The following is a 26,381-nucleotide window of genomic DNA, read 5'->3' as shown; positions in this document are numbered from 1 at the left end:
AAAGGATAAGTGGTAACGAGTGAATGAGAGGTGGCAACGAGTGAAGGAGAGGAGGCAACGAGTGAAGGAGAGGTGGCAACGAGTGAAAGTGGCAACGAGTGAAGGACAGGTGCCAACGAGTGAATGAGAGGTGGCAACGAGAGAATGAGAAGTGTCAACAAGTGATTGAGAGGAGGCAACGAGTGAAGGAGAGTGGCAGTGAGTGAAGAAGAGGTGGCAACGAGTGAATGAGAGGAGGCAACGAGTGAAGGAGAAGTGGCAAAGAGTGAATGAGAGGAGGCTACGAGTGAAGGAGAGGTGGCAACGAGTGAATGGGAGGTGGCAACGAGAGAATGAGAGGTGCCAACGAGTGTATGAGAGGAGGCAACGAGAGGAGAAGTGGCAACGAGTGAAGGAGAGGAGGCAACGAGTGAAGGAGAGGTGGCAACGAGTGAATGAGAGGTGGCAACGAGAGAATGAGAGGTGGCAACGAGTAAATGAGAGGAGGCAACGAGAGGAGAAGTGGCAACGAGTGAATGAGAGGAAGCAACGATTGAAGGAGAGGTGGAAACGAGTGAATGAGAGGAGGCAACGAGTGAAGAAGTGGCAACGAGTGAATGAGAGGAGGCAACGAGTGAAGGAGAGATGGCAACGAGTGAAGGAAAGGTGGCAACGAGTGAATGAGAGGAGGCATAGAGAGAATGAGAGGTGGCAACGAGTGAATGAGAGGAGGCAACGAGTGAAGGAGAGTGACAACGAGTGAAGGAGAGGTGGCAACTAGTGAATGAGAAGTGGCAACAAGAGATGAGAGGTGACAACGAGTGAAGGAAAGTGGCAACGAGTGAATGAGAGGAGGCAACGAGTGAATGAGAGGAGGCAACGAGTGAATGAGAGGTGGCAACGAGTGAATGAGAGGAGGCAACGAGTGAAGGGGAGGTGGCAACGAGTGAATGAGAGGTGGCAACGAGTGAAGGAGAGGTGGCAACGAGTGAAGGAGAGGTGGCAACGAGTGAATGAGAGGTGGCAATGAGAGAATGAGAGGTGGCAACGAGTGAATGAGAGGAGGCAACGGGTGAAGGAGAATGGCTACGAGTGAATGAGAGGAGGCAACGAGGGGAGAAGTGGCAACGAGTGAAGGAGAGGAGGCAACGAGAGAAGAAGTGGCAACGAGTGAATGAGAGGAGGCAACGAGTGAAGGATATGTGGCAACGAGTGAAGGGGAGGTGGCAACGAGTGAAGGAGAGGTGGCAACGAGTGAATGAGAGGTGGCAACGAGTGAATGAGAGGTGGCAACGAGTGAATGAGAGGTGGCAACGAGTGAATGAGAGGTGGCAACGAGTGAATGAGAGGTGGCAACGAGTGAATGAGAGGTGGCAACGAGTGAATGAGAGGTGGCAACGAGTGAATGAGAGGTGGCAACGAATGAGTGAGAGGTGGCAACGAGTGAATGAGAGGTGGCAACGAGTGAATGAGAGGTGGCAACGAGTGAATGAGAGGTGGCAACGAGTGAATGAGAGGAGGCAACGAGTGAAGGGGAGGTGGCAACGAGTGAAGGAGAGGTGGCAACGAGTGAATGAGAGGTGGCAATGAGAGAATGAGAGGTGGCAACGAGTGAATGAGAGGTGGCAACGAGTGAATGAGAGGTGGCAACGAGTGAATGAGAGGAGGCAACGAGTGAAGGGGAGGTGGCAACGAGTGAATGAGAGGTGGCAATGAGAGAATGAGAGGTGGCAACGAGTGAATGAGAGGTGGCAACGAGTGAATGAGAGGTGGCAACGAGTGAATGAGAGGAGGCAACGAGTGAAGGGGAGGTGGCAACGAGTGAAGGAGAGGTGGCAACGAGTGAATGAGAGGTGGCAATGAGAGAATGAGAGGTGGCAACGAGTGAATGAGAGGAGGCAACGGGTGAAGGAGAATGGCTACGAGTGAATGAGAGGAGGCAACGAGGGGAGAAGTGGCAACGAGTGAAGGAGAGGAGGCAACGAGAGAAGAAGTGGCAACGAGTGAAGGAGATGTGGCAACAAGTGAATGAGAGGTGACAACGAGAGAAGGAGAGGTGGCAACGAGTGAATGAGAGGAGGCAACGAGCGAAGGAGAGTGGCAGTGAGTGAAGGAGAGGAGGTAACGAGTGAAGGGGAAGTGGCAACGAGTGAATGAGAGGAGGCAACGAGTGAAGGAGAGGTGGCAACGAGCGAATGAGAGGAGGCAACGAGAGAATGGGAGGTGGCAACGAGTGAAGGAGGGGTGGTAAAGAGTGAAGGGTAGGTTCTTACGAGTATCGAAGAGTGGTAACGAGTGGAGTTACAGTAACGAGAATAGTAAATTACGAAACGAGGAAACGTGGTAACGAAATAGAGAATGACAGCATGGGGTAAAGATGTAACTAGTGTAGCAGAGGTGGTAACTAGTGTAGTAATGGTGGTAACTAGTGTAGTAATGGTGATAACTAGTGTAGTAGAGGTGGTAACTAATGTAGTAATGGTGGTAACTAGTGTAGTAGAGGTGGTAACTAGCGTAGTAATGGTGGTAACTAGTATAGTAGAGGTGATAACTACTGTAGTAGAGGTGGTAACTAGTGTAGTAATGGTGGTAACTAGTGTAGGAGAGGTGGTAACTAGTGTAGCAGAGGTGGTAACTAATGTAGTAATGGTGGTAACTAGTTTAATAGAGGTGGTAACTAGTGTTGCAATAGTGGTAACTAGTGTAGGAATGGTGGTAACTAGTGTAGTAGAGGTGGTAACTAGTGTATCAGAGGTGGTAACTAGTATAGTAGAGGTGGTTACTAGTGTAGTAGAGGTGGTAACTAGTGTAGCAGAGGTGGTAACTAGTATAGTAGAGGTGGTAACTAGTGTAGTAGAGGTGGTAACTAGTGTAGTAGAGTTGGTAACTAGTGTAGTAGAGGTGGTAACCAGTGTAGCAGAGGTGGTAACTAGTGTAGCAGAGGTGGTAACTAGTGTAGTAGAGGTGGTAACTAGTGTAGCAGAGGTGGTAACTAGTGTAGTAGAGGTGGTTACTAGTGTAGTAGAGGTGGTAACTAGTGTAGTAGAGGTGGTAACTAGTGTAGTAGAGGTGGTAACTAGTGTATCAGAGGTGGTAACTAGTACAGTAGATGTGATTACTAGTGTAGTAGAGATGGCAACTAGTGTAGTAGAGTTGGTAACTAGTGTAGTAGAGGTGGTAACTAGTGCAGTAGAGGTGGTAACTAGTGTAGCAGAGGTGGTAACTAGTATAGTAGAGGTGGTAACTAGTGTAGTAGAGGTGGTAACTAGTGTAGTAGATTTGGTAACTAGTGTAGCAGAGGTAGTAACTAGTATAGTAGAGGTGGTAACTAGTGTAGTAGAGGTGGTAACTAGTGTAGTAGAGGTGGTAACTAGTGTAGCAGAGGTAGTAACTAGTATAGTAGAGGTGGTAACTAGTGTAGTAGAGGTGGTAACTAGTGTAGTAGAGGTGGTAACTAGTGTAGTAGAGGTGGTAACTAGTGTAGTAGAGGTGGTAACTAGTGTAGTAGAGGTGGTAACTAGTGTAGTAGAGGTGGTAACTATTGTAGCAGAGGTAGTAACTAGTATAGTAGAGGTGGTAACTAGTGTAGTAGAGGTGGTAACTAGTATAGTAGAGGTGGTAACTAGTTTAGTAGAGGTGGTAACTAGTGTAGTAGAGGTGGTAACTAGTGTAGTAGAGGTGGTAACTAGTGTAGCTGAGGTGGTAACTAGTGTAGTAGAGGTGGTAACTAGTGTAGTAGAGGTGGTAACTAGTTTAGTAGAGGTGGTAACTAGTGTAGTAGAGGTGGTAACTAGTGTAGTAGAGGTGGTAACTAGTTTAGTAGAGGTGGTAACTAGTTTAGTAGAGGTGGTAACTAGTGTAGTAGAGGTGGTAACTAGTGTAGTAGAGGTGGTAACTAGTGTAGTAGAGGTGGTAACTAGTGTAGCTGAGGTGGTAACTAGTGTAGTAGAGGTGGTAACTAGAAATAACAAAAAGGCACAATACCGTGACTGGAACAATACACAAATAACCCGCACATATAAAGAAAAGCTTACGACGTCGTTTCGGTCCGACTTGGACCGAAACGTCGTCGTAAGCTTCTCTCTTTTATATGCGGGTTATTTGTGTAGTGTGGTAACTAGTGTAGTACAGGTGGTAACTAGTGTAGTAGAGGTGGTAACTAGTGTAGTAGAGGTGGTAACTAGCGTAGTAGAGGCGGTAACTAGTGTAGTAGAGGTGGTAACTAGTGTAATAGAGGTGGTTACTAGTGTAGTAGAGGTGGTAACTAGTGTAGTAGTGGTAACTAGTGTAGTAGATATGGTAACTAGTGTAGTAGAGGTGGTAACTAGTGTAGTAGAGGTGGTAACTAGTGTAGTAGAGGTGGTAACTAGTGTAGCAGAGGTGGTAAGTAATGTAGTAGAGGTGGTAACTAGTGTAGTAGAGGTGGTAACTAGTGTAGTAGAGGTGGTTACTAGTGTAGAAGAGGTGGTAACTAGTGTAGTAAAGGTGGTAACTAGTGTAGCAGAGGTGGTAAGTAATGTAGTAGAGGTGGTAACTAGCGTAGTAGAGATGGTAACTCTAGTGTAGGAAACGTGGTAACTAATGAAGTAGAGATAATTACTAGTGTGCGAGAAGTGGTAATTAGTGCAGTAGAGATGGTAACTATTGACAGATAGGTGGTAAGAAGGGAAGGAGAGTGGAGGATAGGTGTAACTAGTGTAGAAGAGGTGTGACGAGTGTAGGACAGGTGTAACGAGTAAAGGATAGGTGTAACGAGTGGATGAGAGGTGTAACGAGTGGATGAGAGGTGTAACGATTGGATGTGAGATGTAATGAGTGGATGAGAGGTCTAATGAATGCAGAGGTGATATTGAATGAGACTCTGAACCATGAGTCTACAGCAAAGGCTCCATCTTACTCTATTAATTATTATTATTATTATTATTATTATTATTATTATTATTATTATTATTATTAATATTATTATTATTATTATTATTTATTAATATTAATATTAGTATCATTATTATTATTATTTATTATCACTATTCTTTAAAATTTACAAGTAGTAATAGTAGTAGAAGTAGCAGTAAGAGGCGTAGCAGTGGTATCAATAATAGTAGCATTAGTAACAGTAGAATCATGAGTAGTAGTAACACTAGTAATGGTAATCGTAATACTGCTAGTAGAAGTAGTAGCAGCAGTAGTTTTGATAGTATAGGTAGTACAGGTAGCAGTAGCAGCAATGGAAGCAGAAGCATTATTGGCAGTAGTAGCAATAGTCTTTAGTAGTAGTAGTACAAATAGTAATGGTAGCAGCTTATACTAGTTGCGATGGTAGCTGTACTAGTAATATAGTTGTAGTGAAGGTAATACTAGTATTAGTGATAACACTAGCGGTTGTAGTAGCAATAATAGTAGTAGAAGTGGTAGTAATACTAATAGTAATGGTAGTAATACTAGCAGTAGTGGTAGTAATATTGATAGTAGTGATAGTAATACCAGTAGTAGAGATAGTAATACTAGTAGAGACAGTAGCACTAGTATTAGAGATAGTAATACTAATAGTAGTGGTAGTAATACTAGTAGTAAGAGAATATATGAAAGCTGCTAATAGTAACGGAATCTGATTTAATGTGTTTTCTCGGGCTTTTTTCACGTGATTTCTCAAGTGTTTTTTTCATGTGTTTTCTCCGGTGTTTTTTTATGTGATTTCTTAGGTGTTTTTCATATGTTTTCTCGTGGCATTTCTCACGAGTTTTTTTGTGGGTTTTCACTTGTTTTCTCTGATGATTTGTATTTTTTTCTGTTTTATTTTTTAGAATGTTTTCTTATGTGATTTCTCAGGTTTTTTCATGTGTTTCTCAGGTGTTTTCTTATGTTATGTCATGTGTTACATAATTTATTTAGTATTTTCTGATGTGATTTCTCATGGCGTTTATTTGTTTTCACTTGTGTTTTCTCGTGTTTCCTTATTTTTGTGTGTCACAGTAAACAGTACCATATATCACACAAAGTACATAATACCATGTATCACACAAAGTACATAATACCATGTATCACACAAAGTACATAATACCATGTATCACACAAAACACAAAATACCATGTATCACACAAAGCACATAATACCATGTATCACACAAAGCACATAGTACCATGTATCACACAAAAGTACATTTACCATGTATTACACAAGGAATATAATCCTATGAATCATTGAAAGTATATAGCACCATGTATCATACAAGGTATATAATTCCACGTATCACACAAGGTATATAATCCTATGTATCACTGAAAGTATATAGCACCATGTATCATACAAGGTATATAATTCCACGTATCACACAAGGTATATAATCTTATGTATCATACAAAGTATATTGTACCATGTATCATACAAGGTGTATAATTCCATGTATCACATAAATTATGTAATCCTATGTATTATACAAGATACATAATGCTGTTAAATGCATAAATCTGAAATACGCACATTTGGAAATTTATACTCTTAGACATTTCGGTCACTGGGAGCTAAAACAATTGGATATAAAAGTCTTTGGTGCGCGAAACATAACCATCAGATTTGAAAGGCGTCTGTTGGACAAAATGAACACTAATAAAATCAAAACGTTTGACACGACTGCAATTTATAGATATTTGGTCTTTTATTGTTGATATTTATATAATTTTTTATGTTTCTGTTGTCCAAGTTTAGGTCTTTTCTTTGTGCCCTTGTGAATTCTATTTGGTTATTATACGTGCCTTTATTTTTTGCATTATTGAGATTTTTGTTTCGATTTTGTTGTAGCTGTTCAAATCTCTTAATTGTTTAATTTGTTTCTGTTGTCGTTGTTGCTGTTGTAATTGTTATTGTTTTGCTATTTATCTTAGTTTCTTGTTTCTAGCTGTCATTCTTGTACTAATAGAATTGTTACAATTGATGTTTGATTGTTATTATTGTGGTTGTTGTGGTTTTTGCTGCTGTTAATGTTGTTAATGTTATTTTTTCTTGTTAATATTTTTTGTTAATGGTTTTACTGTTATTGTTCTTCTTCTTCTTCTTCTTCTTCTTCTTCTTCTTCTTATTATTATTATTATTATTATTATTATTATCCTGTTGTTGTTAACCTTATTATTTTTATAATATTTTTATATAGTTTGCTATTTGTCTAGTAGTGGTAGCAGCAGTGATGGTATTAGCAGTATGAATAGTCGGTGTGGTAATAATAATTGTAATCACAGCATTAACAAAAGCAATATTAATAGCAGTGTTAAAAAAGTAGTGATATTAATAGAATGAGCAGTAGTAGTAGTAGCAGTAGCAGTAGTAGCAGTAGTAGTAGTAGTAGTAGTAGTAGTAGTAGTAGTAGTAGTAGTAGTAGTAGTAGTACTAGCAGCAGCAGCAGTATGAGAAGTATTATTAGCCATTTTTATTTAAGATTAATTAGTATTAGTAATTTTGTAAAAAATATTATTATTATTATTATTATTATTATTATTATTATAGTGACAAAAACACTAAACCCAAGCAGTACTAAAAGTGGAAATAATATGAAAAGGGGAGGTAAAATGTAGTAGTAGTAGTATTAGCAGAAGTAATAGCACTAGTTGAAGTAATAGCACTAGTTGAAGCAATAGTACTAGTAATAGAAATAATAGTAGATGTAGAAGTAATAGTATTAAAAATATAAGTTGTAGAATCAATAGAAATGGTAATAATTGTAGTTGTAACAGTAGTTGCAATGATAATAGTAAATGAAGTAGGAATAATAGTAGCAGAAGCAGTAGTAAAAGCAGTAGTAAAAGTAATAGTAGTAGTACAAGTAATAGTATTAGTATCAGTGGAAGTAACAGTAACAGTTGCAATAGAGCTAATAGTAGTTGTAGTAGAGGGCGGTAGTGCTACTAGTAGTACTAGTATTAGTGGCAGTAGCATTACTAGCAGTAGTAAAAGTAATAACAGCAACAGTAGTTACAGTTGTAGTAGTAATAAAAATACTAGTAGTAGTGGTGGTGGTAATGATAGTTGAAATAGTAGTAGTAGTAGTATTAATGATAGTTGAAATAGTAGTAGTAGTAGTTGAAATAATAGTAATAGTAGTAGTAGTTGAAATAGTAGTAGTAGTAGTAGTTGAAATAGTAGTAGTAGCAAATAGAAGTAGTGATAAAAGTAGCATAAATTATATTATTGTTGTCATTATCATTATAACCACAAAAAATCATTGTGTACACTTGACAGCCTCAAGTACGTATTTCATGAAATCCACTGTTACACCTTACCTAAGATTAATTTTTGCTCGTGTCTGATTATAATCCTCTGTAATTTGTGCATGTGATTGATTATAATCCCCTATAACAACAAACCGAGCGACTTATGTACATGTTATTGCTTCCCTAAGAAGAAATAAATCATTACAACAGAAAGATGAACACAAGTGTGTATCAGTTATGATTACTCCTATAACTTTGTCTTTGCTTTTCTCACCATCCTTGCAGACATTATTACATACAAACTCTTTTACTTCTCTTCTTCTTCCTCTTCCCTTTTTGAGCTTCTCCTTCCCTCACCCTCTTTTCTTATCTTTACCCTTTCTCTTTCTTATGTACTCTCCGATTTCTCTTCTCTCTCTCTCTCTCTCTCTCTCTCTCTCTCTCTCTCTCTCTCTCTCTCTCTCTCTCTCTCTCTCTCTCTCTCTCTCTCTCTCTCTCTCTCTCTCTCTCTCTCTCTCTCTCTCTCTCTCTATCACTCTCTCTATCACTCTCTCTCACTCTCACTCGATCGCTCTCTCTCTCACCTTTCTTATTTTCCATTTATTCCCTATTTTTTTCCCACATGCGTCTGTATTCAATTCTTGATTATCCCAATTCCGTTTTATCTCTCTACTCTTAATTGCTCACCATTGTACAGCGTGTGTTCTTCGCTCTCCTTTGTTTTCATTCTCTTTCTCCTCTTTGCTCTCTTCTTACTCCCTCTCTCAGTTTCTCTATGTGAATTCCCATATCTCGTTCGTCCCTATATATTACAACGAAAAGCAATATCTTGCTTCTCTAAAGCAGTATTAGCACCATTGTATGAAAGTCAGGTGTAGACCTTAGCATGATATTGACAGCAGTAATAAAAACTCTCTTAGAGGAGACATACACATTTACAAGGACGGATGCTGGGTGGAGGGTGGAGGAATTATTATGTTAATTTTGTTTAGTTAATAGTATCTACACCATCCCATTAAGAAGAGACTCCACTGCTAGAAGAGAGGGAGAGAGAGCTTTAATAGGAGGGAAGAATAGCTGGGTACGGAAGGCATTTTTGCGAAGCTTGGTGATCTCGTCTAAGCTTACCCATCGCGGCATCTTGACAGCTTCACATTGGGAGGAATCTTGTTTGGCTTGTCCTAGAGGTCCACTTACCCAGTTCGGCATGGCATGGGTGGTAGGCTTGCGGTGGTGGTAGTTGAGCACCACAACCGTCAGCACCACAGACGACGCTACCATAAACATGATGCAGTTGAAGTACGTCGCTGCAAAGTGGGGGACACATAGCGTTAGTTTAACCTCTTCATGGAAGCTCCTTACTCAGAATGTAACTTAATGTGATCTAAAAGTAAGATTTCTAATTAATTTATTTTTGCTATCTTCACTAAGAGTCTTAAAAATACTAACGATACTCTTTTGTCTATAAGTTACTCTTTCTTGTAAATCCTACATATGAGATTAAATTATGATTAAAGTGTATGTTTCTCAGTCATTGCAGATTTATCAGGGAGCTTTTAAAACACTGGACACATACCATTTTCCAGACGTAAAACTCCAATGCCAGAACGGGTACCAATATAAACAAAAATCAATATGAAAAATTTTGAAAAAGTAGTCATTTCGTGTATGCATGTTGCTGCCGAGGACTGCACTATACATTATGGAATGTATATAAATATATGTATTGAATTCATCTGCTATTTATATTTCCATGCAAAGGGGCAGATATTCTAGTCTCTCTCATCGTTACAAGAGCCGCATCATTTCGCCCACAGCTCAACCAATAACGTCTTGCTAACAAACTAAACTTATGCAGGAGGTTAAACTTCAATACATCGTCTAGGTGCCAAAGTCACCATGTGTAATATAGCACACTACACAAATAACCCGCACATAGGAGTGAGAGAAAAGCTTACGACAACGTTTACGTCTGACGTGGATCATTGACTGTGAGCGGTCCAAGTCTGACCGCCACGTCGTCGTAAGCTTTCCTATATCTCTCCTGTATGTGAGTTATTTGTGTATTGTTCCAGTCATGGTATTGTGCGCTCATGTTCTTTATGTAACGTAGCTATTGAAATGCCTGTCAGTTTCACATGCACGTGAATATCACAGTAAGAAAAATCCTTCAAAGGTATTGCATTTAGGAGTATGAGTAGGTTAAGAATGCGCTCGAAGATAAAATTGTGAGAAACAACTATGCAAACAGCGGCTACATTTTTAAAATTGTATTCAGTATAGGCCTGGCGCTGTGTAATCCACCTCTATATCATAGTGTAGGTAGCTGATAGTACAGTGTAGTTTCCTTCTCATCCATATTATTTCAAAGTTAAAAAAATTTATAAAGTACATTAAAAATATTAGAAATATTTAAGCTTTACTTTTACAAATTTATTAACCTTGCTTATCGTGGAAGACTCGATTATTAAAGCTGTAACAATCAGAACCGTGGACGACTGAATGTTTAGAACATAAACGTTAAATAATATAAGAATATCTTAAGTAAAAAGACACAAATGTAACTAATGTGACATTTTATTGTGGCAACGTTTCGCCCTCCAGGAACTTTATAAAGCCGTTACAGCTAAATGCTTGATAAAGCACCTGGAGAGCGAAACGTTGCCACGATAACATGTAACATTAGTTGCATTTGTGTCCTTTTACTTAACATTTTGTCAGTAATTCTACCAATATTAATACAATATAAGCATAACAGTCAAAATGTTTAATACTGTAAGAATCATAAGTTTAGATAAGACATAAATACATGATACAGACCAAGCTTTAATGATGACAACGTTCCGCTCTGAGTAGAACTTTGGCAAGAAAATTATTTGGTAATACTCTATAAAGAGAGGAAATTTGTCAGAATAACAGTTTGTAATGTCACAAGTGTCATTGTTGTTGTTGTTGTTATAAAGGTTCGCAATTAGTAATTTCATCCAAATATCCGTGTATATATATATATATATATATATATATATATATATATATATATATATATATATATATATATATATATATATATATATATATATATATATATATATATATATATATATATATATATATATATATATATATATATATATATATATATATATGCAAAAAAACTATGAAAAAATAGCGAAACTCCAAGCGCTTTCATAGATGAAGAAATCTCCAAAATTTATGAAATAGCTAATAATCTAAAATACCCAAGAAACGTAATTGATAAATCCTTTAAAATAGCTAGAAATACATTTTACAATCCAAAAAGGGACAACCAACCTTATTCAACTATAAATATGTTGGTTCTTCCTTACATTGAAAACTTGATATGCCTTCCCGTCTTAAGACTTTTAATATCAAAGATGTATTTAAAAATCTTGATACAATAAAAAAAACTTTTGATAAAAAATTCTCACCAATATGTTGACTGATGTGGCTGTAAGATTCCTTGTAAAATATGCGATAAAGTTTACTACTGTCGAACTGGTAAAATTCTTCAACTAAGATTAAAACAACATAAATATAGCATTAGAACTGGACAAGATTCTAATGCTCTATTTATTCATGTGAGAGAGTTTAACCATCCAATTCATTTTCAAAAAGCTAAGAAAGTTGTATCAAGCAAGTCCATGGTCGACAGGAATATAACAGAATCATGTTTCATAAAAAGCAGTTTTGAGAATAATATGACCTCTGCTTCTTCTATGAGTACAGTCTGGGAAAAAAGTGAGGAAATTGAGTGGTAAATACTCTCCTGACCCGGCTCCTGTTCTACGGGTCGCTGGTGTTGATGTAGCAAACCCTCTCGACGTTGCCATTGAACTTGGCACACATCTGGTCCGTATTTCCCGAGGGCTCCATCTATGCCCCTCGTTTCTTTCCTCAAAGTCTGCCAGAGAGTTAGTACCCTTGGACTTTTCTTCTCTCAGAGAAGAACAGTATAATGTGCCTTTTACACTTCAAGAACTGGAGGCAACGCTCTCAGCTTGCCGATCATCGGCAGCTGGGCCTGACGACATTCATATTCGTATGTTACAACATTTACATCGGTCAGCCCTTGTAGTCCTCTTACACCTCTTCAATCTTATTTGGGCACAAGGAGTTCTTCCCCAGCTGTGGAAATCTGCCATTGTTCTCCCTTTCCGCAAACCGGGTACTACAGGACATGATGCCTCCCACTATCGTCCCATCGCTCTTACTAGTGCAGTTTGCAAAGTGATGGAACGTCTCGTAAATCGACGTTTAATGTGGTATTTAGAGACACACAACAGTCTCTCCGCTAGTCAATATGGCTTTCGTAAGGGTCGTTCTACCATAGACCCCTTACTACGCTTGGATACGTATGTTCGTAATGCCTTTGCGATTAATCACTCAGTTATTGCCATATTTTTTGACCTTGAGAAGGCATATGACACAACTTGGAGGTATAATATTTTGGCCCAGGCCCATTCCTTAGGCCTCCGAGGCAATCTACCATCCTTCCTTAAGAACTTTATTAACTGACAGACATTTCCGTGTTCGAGTCAATAATGTTCTTTCCCCGGACTTCGTCCAAGCTGAAGGTGTCCCTCAGGGATGTGTTCTAAGCACAACACTTTTTCTCCTTGCTATAAATGATTTGGCCTCTGTTCTTCCACCCAATATTTGGTCATCACTCTATGTTGATGACTTCGCTATTGCTTGTGCAGGTGCTGACTGTCATCTTATTGCAGTTTCTCTCCAGCATGCGGTCGACCGTGTTTCCACTTGGGCCACCACGCATGGGTTTAAATTTTCAAGTACCAAAACTCACCAAATTACTTTCACTAGACGCTCTGTTATCTCCGATCATCCTTTGTATCTCTATGGCTCCCGTATCCCCGAACGTGATACAGTCAGGTTTCTAGGCCTTCTCTTTGACCATAGGTTATTCCTGGAAACCTCACATTACCTCTCTGAAGGCAACTTGTCACAGCCGGCTGAACCTTCTTAAAACCCTTGCTCATCTTTCCTGGGGAGCTGATCGTCGAACTCTGCTTCGCCTACATTCAGCCCTCGTTTTATCGAAACTCGATTATGGTGACCAGATTTATTCCGCGGCCTCTCCTGCTACTCTCTCTAGCCTTAACTCTATCCATCACCAAGGATTACGTTTGTGCCTTGGTGCTTTTCGCTCTTCCCCTGTTGAGAGCCTCTATACAGAAGCGAATGTTCCATCCTTGTCTGATCGCCGTGATGCCCATTGCCTTCGCTACTATGTACACTCTCACGATCTACACAATCCTTCCATTTATAGAATGGTCACCGATATTAGTAGACATTCTTTATTCGTTCGCCGCCCCTGTTTGCTCCGTCCCTTTTCTCTTCGCCTACATTCACTCTTGTCTTCCCTTCAGTTACCACCTTTATATGTTCATGTAGCATCTCACTTTTCCCTACCCCCCTGGGAAGTTCCAGCTGTTCGGGTCTGTTCTTTCTCACTCCCTTGCTCGAAAGCTCAACTGCCTACGGTGGCTTCCCGCTCTCTTTTTCTTGATCACTTCCACTCCCATTCTCATGCCACCGCTGTGTACACAGATGGCTCTAAGTCTTCAGACGGCGTCGGATTCGCAGCAGTGTTTCCGGACAGCGTCGTGCGGGGGCATTTACTATCTTCAGCTAGCATTTTTACTGCTGAACTGTATGTCATTCTTGCAGCACTTATTCGTATCGCATCTATGCCTGTGTCATCATTTGTAGTAGTCTCAGACTCCCTTAGTGCTCTACAGGCTATACGAAAATTTGATACATCTCATCCCCTAGTTCTCCGTATCCAACTTTGGCTACGCTGTATCTCTACCAAACATAAAGATATTGTTTTTTGTTGGGTCCCTGGTCATGTCGACGTACAGGGCAATGAACAGGCAGACACTGCTGCGCGGTCAGCAGTACATGACCTACCAATTTCCTATCGAGGTGTTCCATTTCTGGACTATTTTGCTGCAATAGCTACCCACCTTCGCACCCGTTGGCAACAAAGTTGGTCAACTCTGCTCGGTAACAAACTTCATTCTATTAAACCGAGTATAGGTTACTGGCCGTCTTCTTGTCATCAGTGCCGAGGTTGGGAGACCACTCTCTCCCGCCTTCGCATTGGCCACACTCGTCTTACTCATGGGTATCTCATGGAGAGGCACCCTGTTCCTCTCCGTGAGCAGTGTCAAGTTCCAGTATCGATTAGCCACATTCTGTTAGACTGCCCTCTCTATCAACGAGCACGCAGAATTTACCTCCAACGTCGTCTTCGTTCTACTACTCTCTCTTTACCTTCCCTTCTTGCTGATGGACCCTCCTTTAATCCTGACTCTCTCACTGACTTCTTGACAACGACTGATTTACTCCACAAACTCTGATGATACTTTTCGCTCTCCCCTCAGCCCTTTCTAGTTCAGTCTCTTGCTGCCCTTTACCCTTTCACCATCCACTACCCCGCTGTTATCCGTAACCTATTACTCATCCATCTCCCTTTTGCCACCTGATGCCCTCGCTTCCTTCCTGCCCTGCAGCGCTGTATAGTCCTTGTGGCTTAGCGCTTCTTTTTGATTATAATAATAATAAAGAGAATAATATGACTATTTCTTTTGATATATATAAATTGGATTCATTCATAATAATAAAATTTGGGAAAAATGTAATGATTCATTAAAAAAAATAGAAAATCTTAATGCTTTGTTGGAGTATCAGGTTCGCTTCACAGAATCGGGTGTTGTCACGCGACTGTGAGGTGCGGTTTTTGTTATGGTGACGTGATTATTAGCTATAGTCTCGCCCCTTTATATGCCTTCTTGTTGATGTTTTGTGTTTTATAGTTCTTGATAATGTGAGAAGTCACGAATGTGCTTGGAATTTCACTATCCTTTCACAGTGGTTGTCTTGCATATTCTGATATCACCTGTTTACTGTGATCGTATTACACACACACACACACACACACACACACACACACACACACACACACACACATATATACATATATATATATATATATATATATATATATATATATATATATATATATATATATATATATACATATATACATGCGATAAGATCACAGTAAACAGGTGATATCAGAATATGCAAAACAACCACTGTCAAAGGATAGTGAAATTCCAAGCGCATTCGTGACTTCTCACATTATCAAAGATAATGTGAGAAGTCACGAAAGCGTTGGAATTTCAGTATCCTTTCACAGTGGTTGTTTGCATGCATGCATGCATATATATATATATATATATATATATATATATATATATATATATATATATATATATATATATATATATATATATATATATATATATATATATATATATATATATATATATATATATATATATATATATATATATATATATATATATATATATATATAGATAGATAGATAGATATATATATATGCAATAAGATCACAGTAAACAGATGAAATCAAAATATGCAAAACAATCACAGTGAATATATAGTAAAATTTCAAGCGATATTATGATTTTTCACATTATCAAGGAATAATGTGGAGTATATTGATAAAGTAAGAAATCACGAAAGCTCTTGGAATTTCGCTATTATTTCACCGTGGCTATTTATATATGTGTGTGTGTGTGTGTGTGTGTGTGTGTGTGTGTGTGTGTGTGTGTGTGTGTGTGTGTGGGTGTGAGTGTGTGTGTGTGTGTGTGTGTGTGTGTGTGTGTGTGTGTGCTAATCATTGTTGTGTATTGCAACTAGGCAAAGTGTGGGTGAATGTCTGACGGCGTAAACGCTTAAGAGAGACTATTGGGAACCGAAAGTTGTTACAATAACTCTTAGTGCAAAAATATATTTACAAAGAGAATGAACAATATTTCCATGAATGCAGCGAAAGTACTGAAATATTTTAATAAAACTAATGTCTAATTATTGACTTCAAGTGCCATGTTATAACCTTAGTGATGAAGAAGAGGTCATTACACTTATTTGTTAGACTTATTGGTTTTATAGTGAAACTCTTAACACGTTTTTGTCCTCAACCTTTTCTTCATCAGAATTTCTGACATGTTTCCTTCCTTAGAAAATGTACAGAAGTGCTAGAGCGGAAATTTAAGATTAATAAATTTTTTTTAACATCTCAGCCATTATGTGTTTCCATAAAATAGCAGTGTATGGCATTTTGTGTCTACATCAGACACAATTATGTATTAGTGAAAGTAAACATGAACAAGCTGATAGTCACCGTATAAGAATGAACACATATCAGAATGTTAGCGATAAATTTTATCTACTACACGTGGGCCATGAAGGTTGATAATTAAGTCACACACACACACACACACACACACACACACACTTATAGCAGAGAACCCTATATTTATTCAACGTTTTGTTCACAAGTTCTGTATTAATCAGTATATTCCAGCGGTACTCTTAAACCACAATCTTGGATAAATCACCTCAACTTTTACCAGCACGCATGTTCCCTCCTCTTTGTATCAGCTGAACACGATTTCGGGTGTAGGTATAATTATACAGCTCCTCAAATTTCGTGTTTATGTGTCGTATTGTACATGAATGGTATACAATACATCCAGTGGCTTAGAGCCACTGGATGGCGTAACGTCTACATAAAAGATACCCAGATGTTGCATATGTGTCTAATTTTCATCTTCTTGGTATGTTATACCATTCATGTAGAACGTGTCAGACACTTCAACGTCATGGAATCTTGGTTTAGAGGACATCTCCACAACCTTCTTCACTTCACTTCTTCTAACCCGTCCCTTGGCTATGACATACTCCCACTGGGAAATTTTCCCTACCATTTTCCCTACCAGGGGGCTCTGGTGGCCTGGTGGTTAACGCTCTCGTTTCACACGGCGAAGGCCTGGGTTCGATTCCCAGCCAGAGTAGAAACATTGGGCGTGTTTCTTTCCACCTGTTGTCTATGTTCCCCATCAGTAAAATGGGTACCTGGGTGTTAGTAGACTGGTGTGGGTCGCATCTTGGGACACTGACCTAATTTGCCCGACATGCGGAGCATAACAAGGGGCTTTCTATGTAGTAGTGTGTCACTGATGTCAGCTAGGCCTGTATACCATGCACATGTACTTGTAGTAAATAAAGATATTATTATTATTATTATTATTATTGACAGTGCCTTCGTCTGCTACCCGTCCCCTTTTCACCTGATATAAGCACCAGCCTTCTTGCCTGTGCCCCAGATTCATCATGACGGTGCTCTTCACAAGAACTCCAAGGCTGAGTGACTGATTACTTCATCTTTTGTATGTAGTTTTACTGTCTTCATATTATGTCCTAGAATTTGTATTGATACAGCCACTGGATGGTGAAACGTCTACATTAAAGATACCCAGATATTGTATATGTGTCTAATTTTCATGTGTCTTACTGGTTTACTTAAGCGCGCATATACTGGAGGGCCGCACATATACAGCGCCTATTTTCTGTGTTTCACATTTTTGTTGAATTTCAGTTAAGTCATTGTTCCACCCGCTGGTGACTATCGTCACAACAGCTCAATTTTGAAGCCAACGAAAACGAGGAACACCTAAAAGAAGGTGCTGTATGCAAGGTCTTCCTGGATATGCGCGCTTGAGTAAACCAATACGACACATAAGAACATAAGAAAGAAGGAACACTGCAACAGGCCTACTAGCCTATGCGAGGCAGGTTCAATTCTCCCACCGGCTTAAGCCAGTGCCTTGACCAAGTGATGTCAGACACGTCACTTAAGGGAGGAGCACTGCATCCGACCTAGTAGCACAAGCTAGTCAGGTCCAACTCACACCCACCCACACCCACTCATGTATTTATCCAACCTATTTTTAAAACTACACAACGTCTTAGAGTCTATGACGGTACTCGGGAGTTTGTTCCACTCATCCACAACTCTATTGTGATGAATGGTTTGAAAAACCGACAAGTTGAAGATTGAGACACTTATGCAGCATATGGAAATCGTTATTCAGGAAACGTTTCGCCACACAGTGGCTTCATCAGTCCAATACAAAGAGGAAGGCGTAAGGAGAGGAGGAGAATGAGGTAATCAGTCCCTCAACCTGGAGTCGATGTGTTCAGTCCATCAATCTTGTAGATTGATGGACTGAACACATCGACTCCAGGTTGAGGGACTGATTACCTCATTCTCCTCCTCTCCTTACGCCTTCCTCTTTGTATTGGACTGATGAAGCCACTGTGTGGCGAAACGTTTCCTGAATAAAGATTTCCATATGCTGCATAAGTGTCTCAATCTTCCACAACTCTATTACCAAACCAGTGCTTTCCTATATCCTTCCTGAATCTGAATTTTTCCAATTTAAAGCCATTGCTGCGAGTCCTGTCTATATTGCAAATTTTTAGCACGCTATTTGCATCCCCTTTATTAATTCCTGTTTTCCATTTATTCACCTCAATCATATCCCCCCTAATTCTACGCCTTTCTAAACAGTGCAGATTCAGGGCCCTCAGTCTATCCTCATAGGGAAGATTTCTGATACATGGGATCAACTTTGCCATCTTCCTCTGTACGTTTTCCAGTGCATTTATATCCATTTTGTAATACGGTAACCAAAACTGTGCAGCATAATCTAAATGAAGCCTAACCAAAGATATATAAAGTTGAAGAACAACCTGAGGATTTCTATTATTTATACTTCTTGCTATGAAACCAAGGATTCTGTTAGCTTTATTGCGAACACTAATGCACTGTTGTCTTAGTTTTAGATTACTGCTAACCAAAACTCCTAAATCCTTTTCGCAGTCTGTAATATTAAGATCTACATTATTTAGTTTATATGTGGCATGGTTATTTTCCTGTCCAACATTTAGAACTTTGCATTTGTCTATATTAAACTGCATCTGCCACTTCTCAGACCACTGCATCAGTCTATTCAAATCATCCTGGAGTGCTCTAATGTCCTCATTAGAATGAATTGGACGGCCTATTTTGGTGTCATCAGTAAATTTGCTTATGTCGCTATTTATTCCCTCATCTATGTCGTTTATGTAAATTGTGAACAACAAGGGGCCCAACACTGACCCCCTGTGGAACACCGCTTGTGACGTGCCCCCATTCTGATTTCTCCCCATTTATGCAAACTCTCTGCTGTCTATTTGTCAACCATGCCTCAACCCAGGAAAAAATTTCTCCTCCAATTCCGTGTGCCTGAAGTTTCCTCTGATGTGGAACTCTATCGAAAGCCTTATTGAAGTCCGTATACACAATATCATATTCAATACCATGATCTTCCTCCTCAAATACCTTAGTGAAGAAAGTTAGTAAATTCGTAAGACAGGAACGCCCCTTTGTAAAACCATGCTGAGATTCATTAATGTATTTATGCCTTTCGAGATGGCTACGAATTGCTTCGGCAATTATTGATTCCAAAAATTTTCCCACTGTGGAGGTAAGGCTTATTGGTCTATAGCCCGAAGCTAAGGACCTGTCACCTGCCTTGTAAATAGGTATTACATTTGCCATTTTCCATTTATCAGGCACTATGCTAGTTTGTAGTGATATTTTGAAAAGATTACCCAAAGGAATGCTAGGTTCATCTTTACATTCCTTTAACACCCTTGCAAACAGTTCATCAGGGCCTGGGGATTTGTTAGGTTTTAATTTCTTTATTTGTATGAGAACAATATGACTAGTTACTGCTTTCGTGCATAGTTCATTATCGTCCTGTTCTAACTAATTTATTATTTCTGGAATTTCGCTAGTATTTTCCTGGGTAAAAACTGAGAGGAAGTAAGTATTGAAAATTTCACACATATCTTATCATTGTCAGTGATCTGACCTGAATTACTCTTAAGTGTGCCTATCTTGTCCCTAATCTTACATCTGTATACCTGAAAGAACCCTTTTGGGTTAGTCTTTGAATCCCTTGCGACCTTAGCCTCATAATCGCCTTTTGCTTTTCTTATTCTTTTTTTTTATTTCTCTCTTTAATTGAATATATTGATTTTTTAACTGCCCATTCGCACTTTTGATACGCCTATATATGCCTCTCTTTTGACCAATGAGATGTTTTAATCTATTGTTCATCCATTTGGGATCATTTTTGTTAGATCTAGTTTTCCTACTCGGAACAAAAGTTGTCTGGGCAGCTAGAACTATGCTCTGGAAAACGTCATATTGGCAACCAAGACCACCTACCTGACCCATAGTCAGGATTTCCCAATTTAGCCCACCCAGGTAATTTTTCAGTCCCATGAAATCGGCCAAGCAAAAGTCTGGGACAGAGATTTGATTGCAGTTATCTGAGTAATTCCATGATATTTTGAAACTAAGTGATTTGTGATCGCTTTCCCCAGGCTTATCATTAACCTCAAGATTATTAATTAGTGATTCTTTGTTGGCAAGAACCAAGTCAAGCAGATTGTTTCATCTAGTTGGTTCTGCCACAAACTGTTTTAAAAAGCAATCCTGAACCGTATCAAGAAAGTCACTAAACTCAAGATTTCCTGTCACAATGTTCCAATCAATTTGTCTGAAGTTAAAATCTCCCATTAATACAACATTTTCATATCTAGATGCCTTATGAATTTCGTCCTGTAACACCCAAAATTAATTTGTCACGACCCTCGAGAAACTGTAGCCAAACAGATTCTGTGTCCGATGTTTCTAATCTTATATCATGTCTAAGACAACAATTTAAATTTTCTCTGACACACATCGCCACTCCACCGCCCTTCCTGTTGACCCTATCAGTGTGGAATAATTTATAACCCTGTATGTTGCATTCAGAAGGCATTTCTCCATCTTTCTGGTTGAGCCATGTCTCTGTTATAGCAGTAATATCTATATTACCTGCACTTGCAAGTAACCTTAGCTCATCTATCTTATTTCTTAGACTCCTACTATTTGTGTAGTAAACCTTAAGGGAGCTACTCACTCGTTGCCTTCTACTATCTCTCTTTGTTTGTTGATCAATTGATTTGCCTTTACTAGCAACTTTATTTTGAATATTGTCTTTTAAACATATCCCTGAGGTATCCCGGTAATAACTGCTGTTTTCAACCCTAATACTTCAGTCTGGTTGTTTCCCACAAACACCTGTACCTCTATAATCTATCAGTTTAAAATCCTAGACAAGTCATCAATTACCCCCTCAATCGAATTGGCTAATGCACCCACTCCAGCCCAAGAGAGATGAACCCCATCCCATGCATACATATCACGTTTGCTATAGAATTTGTTCCAGTTATCAATGAATTGGATTGTAAGTTCCTTGCAGTACCTGTTTAGCCAGCAATTTATACCAATTGCCCTAGACATCCATTCATTGCCTACTTCCTTTCTAGGCAAGATGCTACATATGACTGGGATTCCTCCCTTAGACGTGACTACTTCTATGGCTGACCTGTACTTATCCAGTAGCTCCTGTCTCCTGCCCTTCCCAATGTCATTACCCCCAGCACTATGACAGAAAATGGGTTTGTTCCCATTACCTGACATAATATTATCCATCCTGGTAGCTGTGTCACCAACACCAGCTCCTGGGAGGCACACCCTCTGTCTGACCTTCCTGTCTCTGTTACAAAAAGCACGGTCCATATATCTTACCTGAGAATCTCCTACAATTATAATATTCTTACCTTGATTAGCAGAGAAGTAAGTGATACATTTAACCTCACTAACGACTGAAGTACACTCTTTCTGGAGAACAGAGAATCGATTTCCTACCTTCACATCTTCTCTATTAACCCTCCTTATCTTCCTTCTTCCTGAGCTGTGAACCACTTTCCACTTACAGCAGCTGCCACTCTCACAGCTGGTGATCATTTCTTCTTTCCCCTCTCCTCACTCACTCACTCCCAGAGGCATACAGGCCAAGCATCGGCCTCCTACTTTTCTCCTGAAGTAGAACCTCCTCCTTCAACACTTTAACCTGAGATTCTAAAACACTACAACAAGCCATGGTGCTCAGTAACACCCCATGCTAACCCCCAGAGAGCTTAGGACAGGTATGACCACACAAAATTTGAGGAGCTGTATAATTATACCTCCACCTGAGATCCTGTTCAGCAGATACAGAGATGAAGAGGGAACATGCGTGCTGGTAACAGCTGAGGTGATTTATCCAAGATTGTGGTTAGAGTGAATCGCTGAAATATACTGACTAATACAGATCCTGTGACCGAAATGTCGAATAAATATAGGGTTCTCTGCTCTAAGTGTCTCTGCAATATAAAACATACCGACATCAATTTTGCCTTTTAACCTACATAAAGTTTTCAGTATCCCTGAGGATGAGTCTGATTTCCACTACATATTTTGTGGTAAGCGTAACTTTGCTCGATTCAGTAAGTTTCTCCTACTGCAATGTGGGTTCTCGGGGCGCGGAGATACTCCTGCAGTCATGTATGTATCATACTCAAATAAGTAGTTCAGACATAACAAATATAATAATTTACATTCAGTAGTGCTAAAATTGTATAGCAAATAACTATGGCTGCTAGTTTTAATTAATTTGAGTGCATATTTTATGATAACATATAACACATGAAGACTCATAATGGCTGAGTTGTTAGACAAATAAAATATTAGTAGTGGTGAACAGAAAGGCATCTCAAGAGCATTCCTTGGGATATTCCAGGCGAGGTCACTGAGAGCCTTCTTGCTGCCCCTTCATGTATGTTATATTTTAATTATATCGTTGCATCAGATCAGTGGCGTACTAATTAGATACGCAGTGCCAAGATTGCCAGTTTTTGTCTGTCTTTGACACTTAATTTTTTTTTATCTGCTTGAGAATATTATAAGAGATTTTCTTGACAAAGTCACTAACGTCCTCTGGTTATCCTGGCTGTAACATAACAACTGGGACGCCAAAGTTCTGACACTGTGATACAATTCACTCTCTTAAGTCTAGAATGAGAAAAGACTAAAAAATAATTAATCAAGAGAAGATCGAATACCCAGAAACCTTCTTTGAGCTTTTCCTGGCCAGAACAACATTAACAACCCATACAGAGATAAAGAGTAATCCGAACAACTTACTACCATGTTAGCTCATAGAAAAAGTCGAGGTACTCTAGTGTGAAGGAGACCTAGAGGCTACCAAACGTACAAAATGTCACGTGCCAGTCCAACAGCGACAATCCATGCACTAACCAAGAGTCATGCAGTAATGCTACAGTATACGAACATGCAGTGTGTATGACCTTACGTTAAGCTGGTATAGATGGGAGCATGCTTTACTCGGCTATTGGCTTTATCTGCTGGTTTATAAAACGTCTTAGTACGATTAAGAAGAGTGTCGTTCAGACCACATTTAATGATACTTGGAGAATTGACCATAACACACGGTATTGAATGCAAAATTTATATGCTATATCTAGTGAGAATAAGAATAAATATTTTTTTCCTCAAAGAAAAAGAAAATTTACATAAGACTTTTTTTTGCAATTATTTTCTCATTAATAACTATTGTTTTCTCGGAAATCTAAAACATTGCTTTATCTATATAATTTATACAAATTTACAGTTTAGTATTAATAGGAAATGACTAGCAGCTTCCACAGCTTAATTAACTTATTAATCATATATACAGTTTACTAATTATATAAAAACGAACTACGTCATCAGTTGAAGTTAAATATGAGATTTATTATTTGAAAATAGTCATGGTAAAAATAATTAATAATAATATTAATCATAATAATAATAATAACAATAATTAATAATAATTATAATAATTATTTGAAAAGTGATGCATATATACTTTAAAAGGAATTAAATCAAATCTGATCATTAATTATAATAATGCAAAAAAGAAAAAAATAGAAAATGGCTTCAATTTTATTATTTGTAAATAACAATCTTAATAAAATAAACAAAGGATGAATTAACAGTAATATATATATATATATATATATATATATATATATATATATATATATATATATATATATATATATATATATATATATATATATATATGTATGTATATATATATATATATATATATATATATATATATATATATTTATATATATATATATATATATATATATATATATATATATATATGTATATATATATATATATATATATATATATATATATATATATATATATATATATATATATATATTATATAGATATATATATATATATATATATATATATATATATATATATATATATATATATATGTATGTATGTATGTATGTATGTATGTATGTATGTATGTATGCATGTATGTATGTATGCAAGACAAGCCACGGGGAAGGGGTGAAATAAGCTACAGATTTCCACCCCCACGTGGCTTGTCTTGCATAGTTAAACTCGCCCGTCTGCGACTGTTTGCAATATATATATATATATATATATATATATATATATATATATATATATATATATATATATATATATATATAGACAGATAGATAGATAGATAGAACGATATGTTATAAAATATTTTATTTGTTATTAATTTATTTACTTATTTGTCTGGAAAGACAGAGCAAAACAATATTATTTGGAGTACGGTTTGTTTATGTAATATGAAATATATGTAATTTATATATATGCAAATGTTACGTTATATCGTTAAGAGGCTGCGACTCGCTGTTAGTCATAACCATTTACAGTAAAGGAGTTGGCAGGGGTGAGCAGGGAGTATGGGGAGAGGGGAGCCAGAGGATGGGGTAAGTATGGAGGGGGAGCCATAGGTATGGGATTAAATGAAAGGGGAAGACAGTATCTATGGGTGAGTGCTCAGATAAGAGTAATAGTCTGAAGAAATGAATGGAAGTAGAGATAAAATAGTAATCCATCGGGGAAAAGATTGCGCTACATATACATTCATATATATATATACATATATATATATATATATATATATATATATATATATATATATATATATATATATATATATATATATATATATGAATGTATATATATATATATATATATATATATATATATATATATATATATATATATATATATATATATATATATATATATATATATAAAGTAATTACTACCAAATACAAGAAACCAATCTCATTATGCTGTATCATAACTCATCAGTTGAAATACCCAAGATATAATTTAACTTTTACTACGATGAGGTAGCTACAGATCTCTCTTAACCTGACTCATTCATCATTTAGTGAGATGTTTATTGACTGAACTCCGAATTATAGTATAGAAATTATATTCCCCAGTGGCTAAATTTATGTTTGCTATTGAAACAATTAGGTTTGTTTCAATAGCATTTTATTTATACAATTATCAGGTTTGAATACCAGTTTGCAATCTACGTAGCGATCACACCGTCTTCATGGTAAAAAATAATTTCCAGTATTACCTGTTCTAATACCTCTTTTGTGGTTATATATTCTCTCATGCATTCTTTCTCTAGAAATTACTTGCAGGAATGCTAATATACTCTTTAGTCAACGTTGTCATTTTACTTAGTCCTGACCTCTAACCAATTAGTATTTTTATTGCACCAGTAAGCTGCATTAACACCTTCACAAATACACATGTTTCTTCTTTCAATTTTTCATTATAAGGTAGAAATAAGCATTTACGAAATTATTTAGGTGTGAGATTTTGAACGTCGTGAATAGATTTTCTGGTATAAGAATTAGCGGAAGAAAAATAACTTTGGATATTGTTTTATAATTTCTAACCATCGATATAACTTAGATTGTACCCAATATAATTTCTTAGTAACATCGACGAAATTACTGACTTCGTAATTTGTTGGTCACACGAGAAATGGTGCACTTAGGTGCTCAAGTGATGTCTTTTCTATACAACGTTGTTCAAATATTTCAATTAACATTACTGATCAGAACATCATGGGAGTTTACGCTCTATTTCCCGTGTAAATTTGAATTTGATAGATAGATGCAAACCATTTAATTTATCCTAATATGTTTAATAAATTTCTGGCTCTTCTGGGGACGCTAATAAGAAATCATCTTTGTATCTCAAAGAAAATTGGCCAGGTAATATCTGTGGTAATAAATCAGACTCAAAGTGTTCAACAAATAAGTTGGCTTAGAGAATTTCTCATAACAAAATCGTATGTTCATCCGAAAAAAAGCATCGTTAACTGAAAACACTTCATCAGTAGTGCAGAATCTCTTCAACTCAATAAATTTGCTTACTGGTACTGTTAGACCTAAAGTAATATC

At 37.7% G+C, this 26,381-nt stretch overlaps 1 protein-coding gene across 1 annotated transcript in view; it reads right to left on the bottom strand.

Moving 5' to 3' along the window:
- LOC128706526 (neuronal acetylcholine receptor subunit alpha-7-like) overlaps positions 1-26,381 on the bottom strand; it is a 1,070,503-nt gene that overhangs the window by 65,886 nt on the left and 978,236 nt on the right. The window contains exon 9 of the mRNA XM_070087766.1: positions 9,306-9,484. Within this exon, the coding sequence (XP_069943867.1) occupies positions 9,306-9,484 (179 nt within the window). The remainder of the gene's footprint in view (positions 1-9,305; positions 9,485-26,381) is intronic.

This window comes from Cherax quadricarinatus, chromosome 2, assembly GCF_038502225.1.
Source record: "Cherax quadricarinatus isolate ZL_2023a chromosome 2, ASM3850222v1, whole genome shotgun sequence".
Classification (NCBI taxonomy): domain Eukaryota; kingdom Metazoa; phylum Arthropoda; class Malacostraca; order Decapoda; family Parastacidae; genus Cherax; species Cherax quadricarinatus.
Note: the sequence above shows the minus strand (reverse complement) of the source record. Positions and strands in the feature narration are given on the sequence as shown.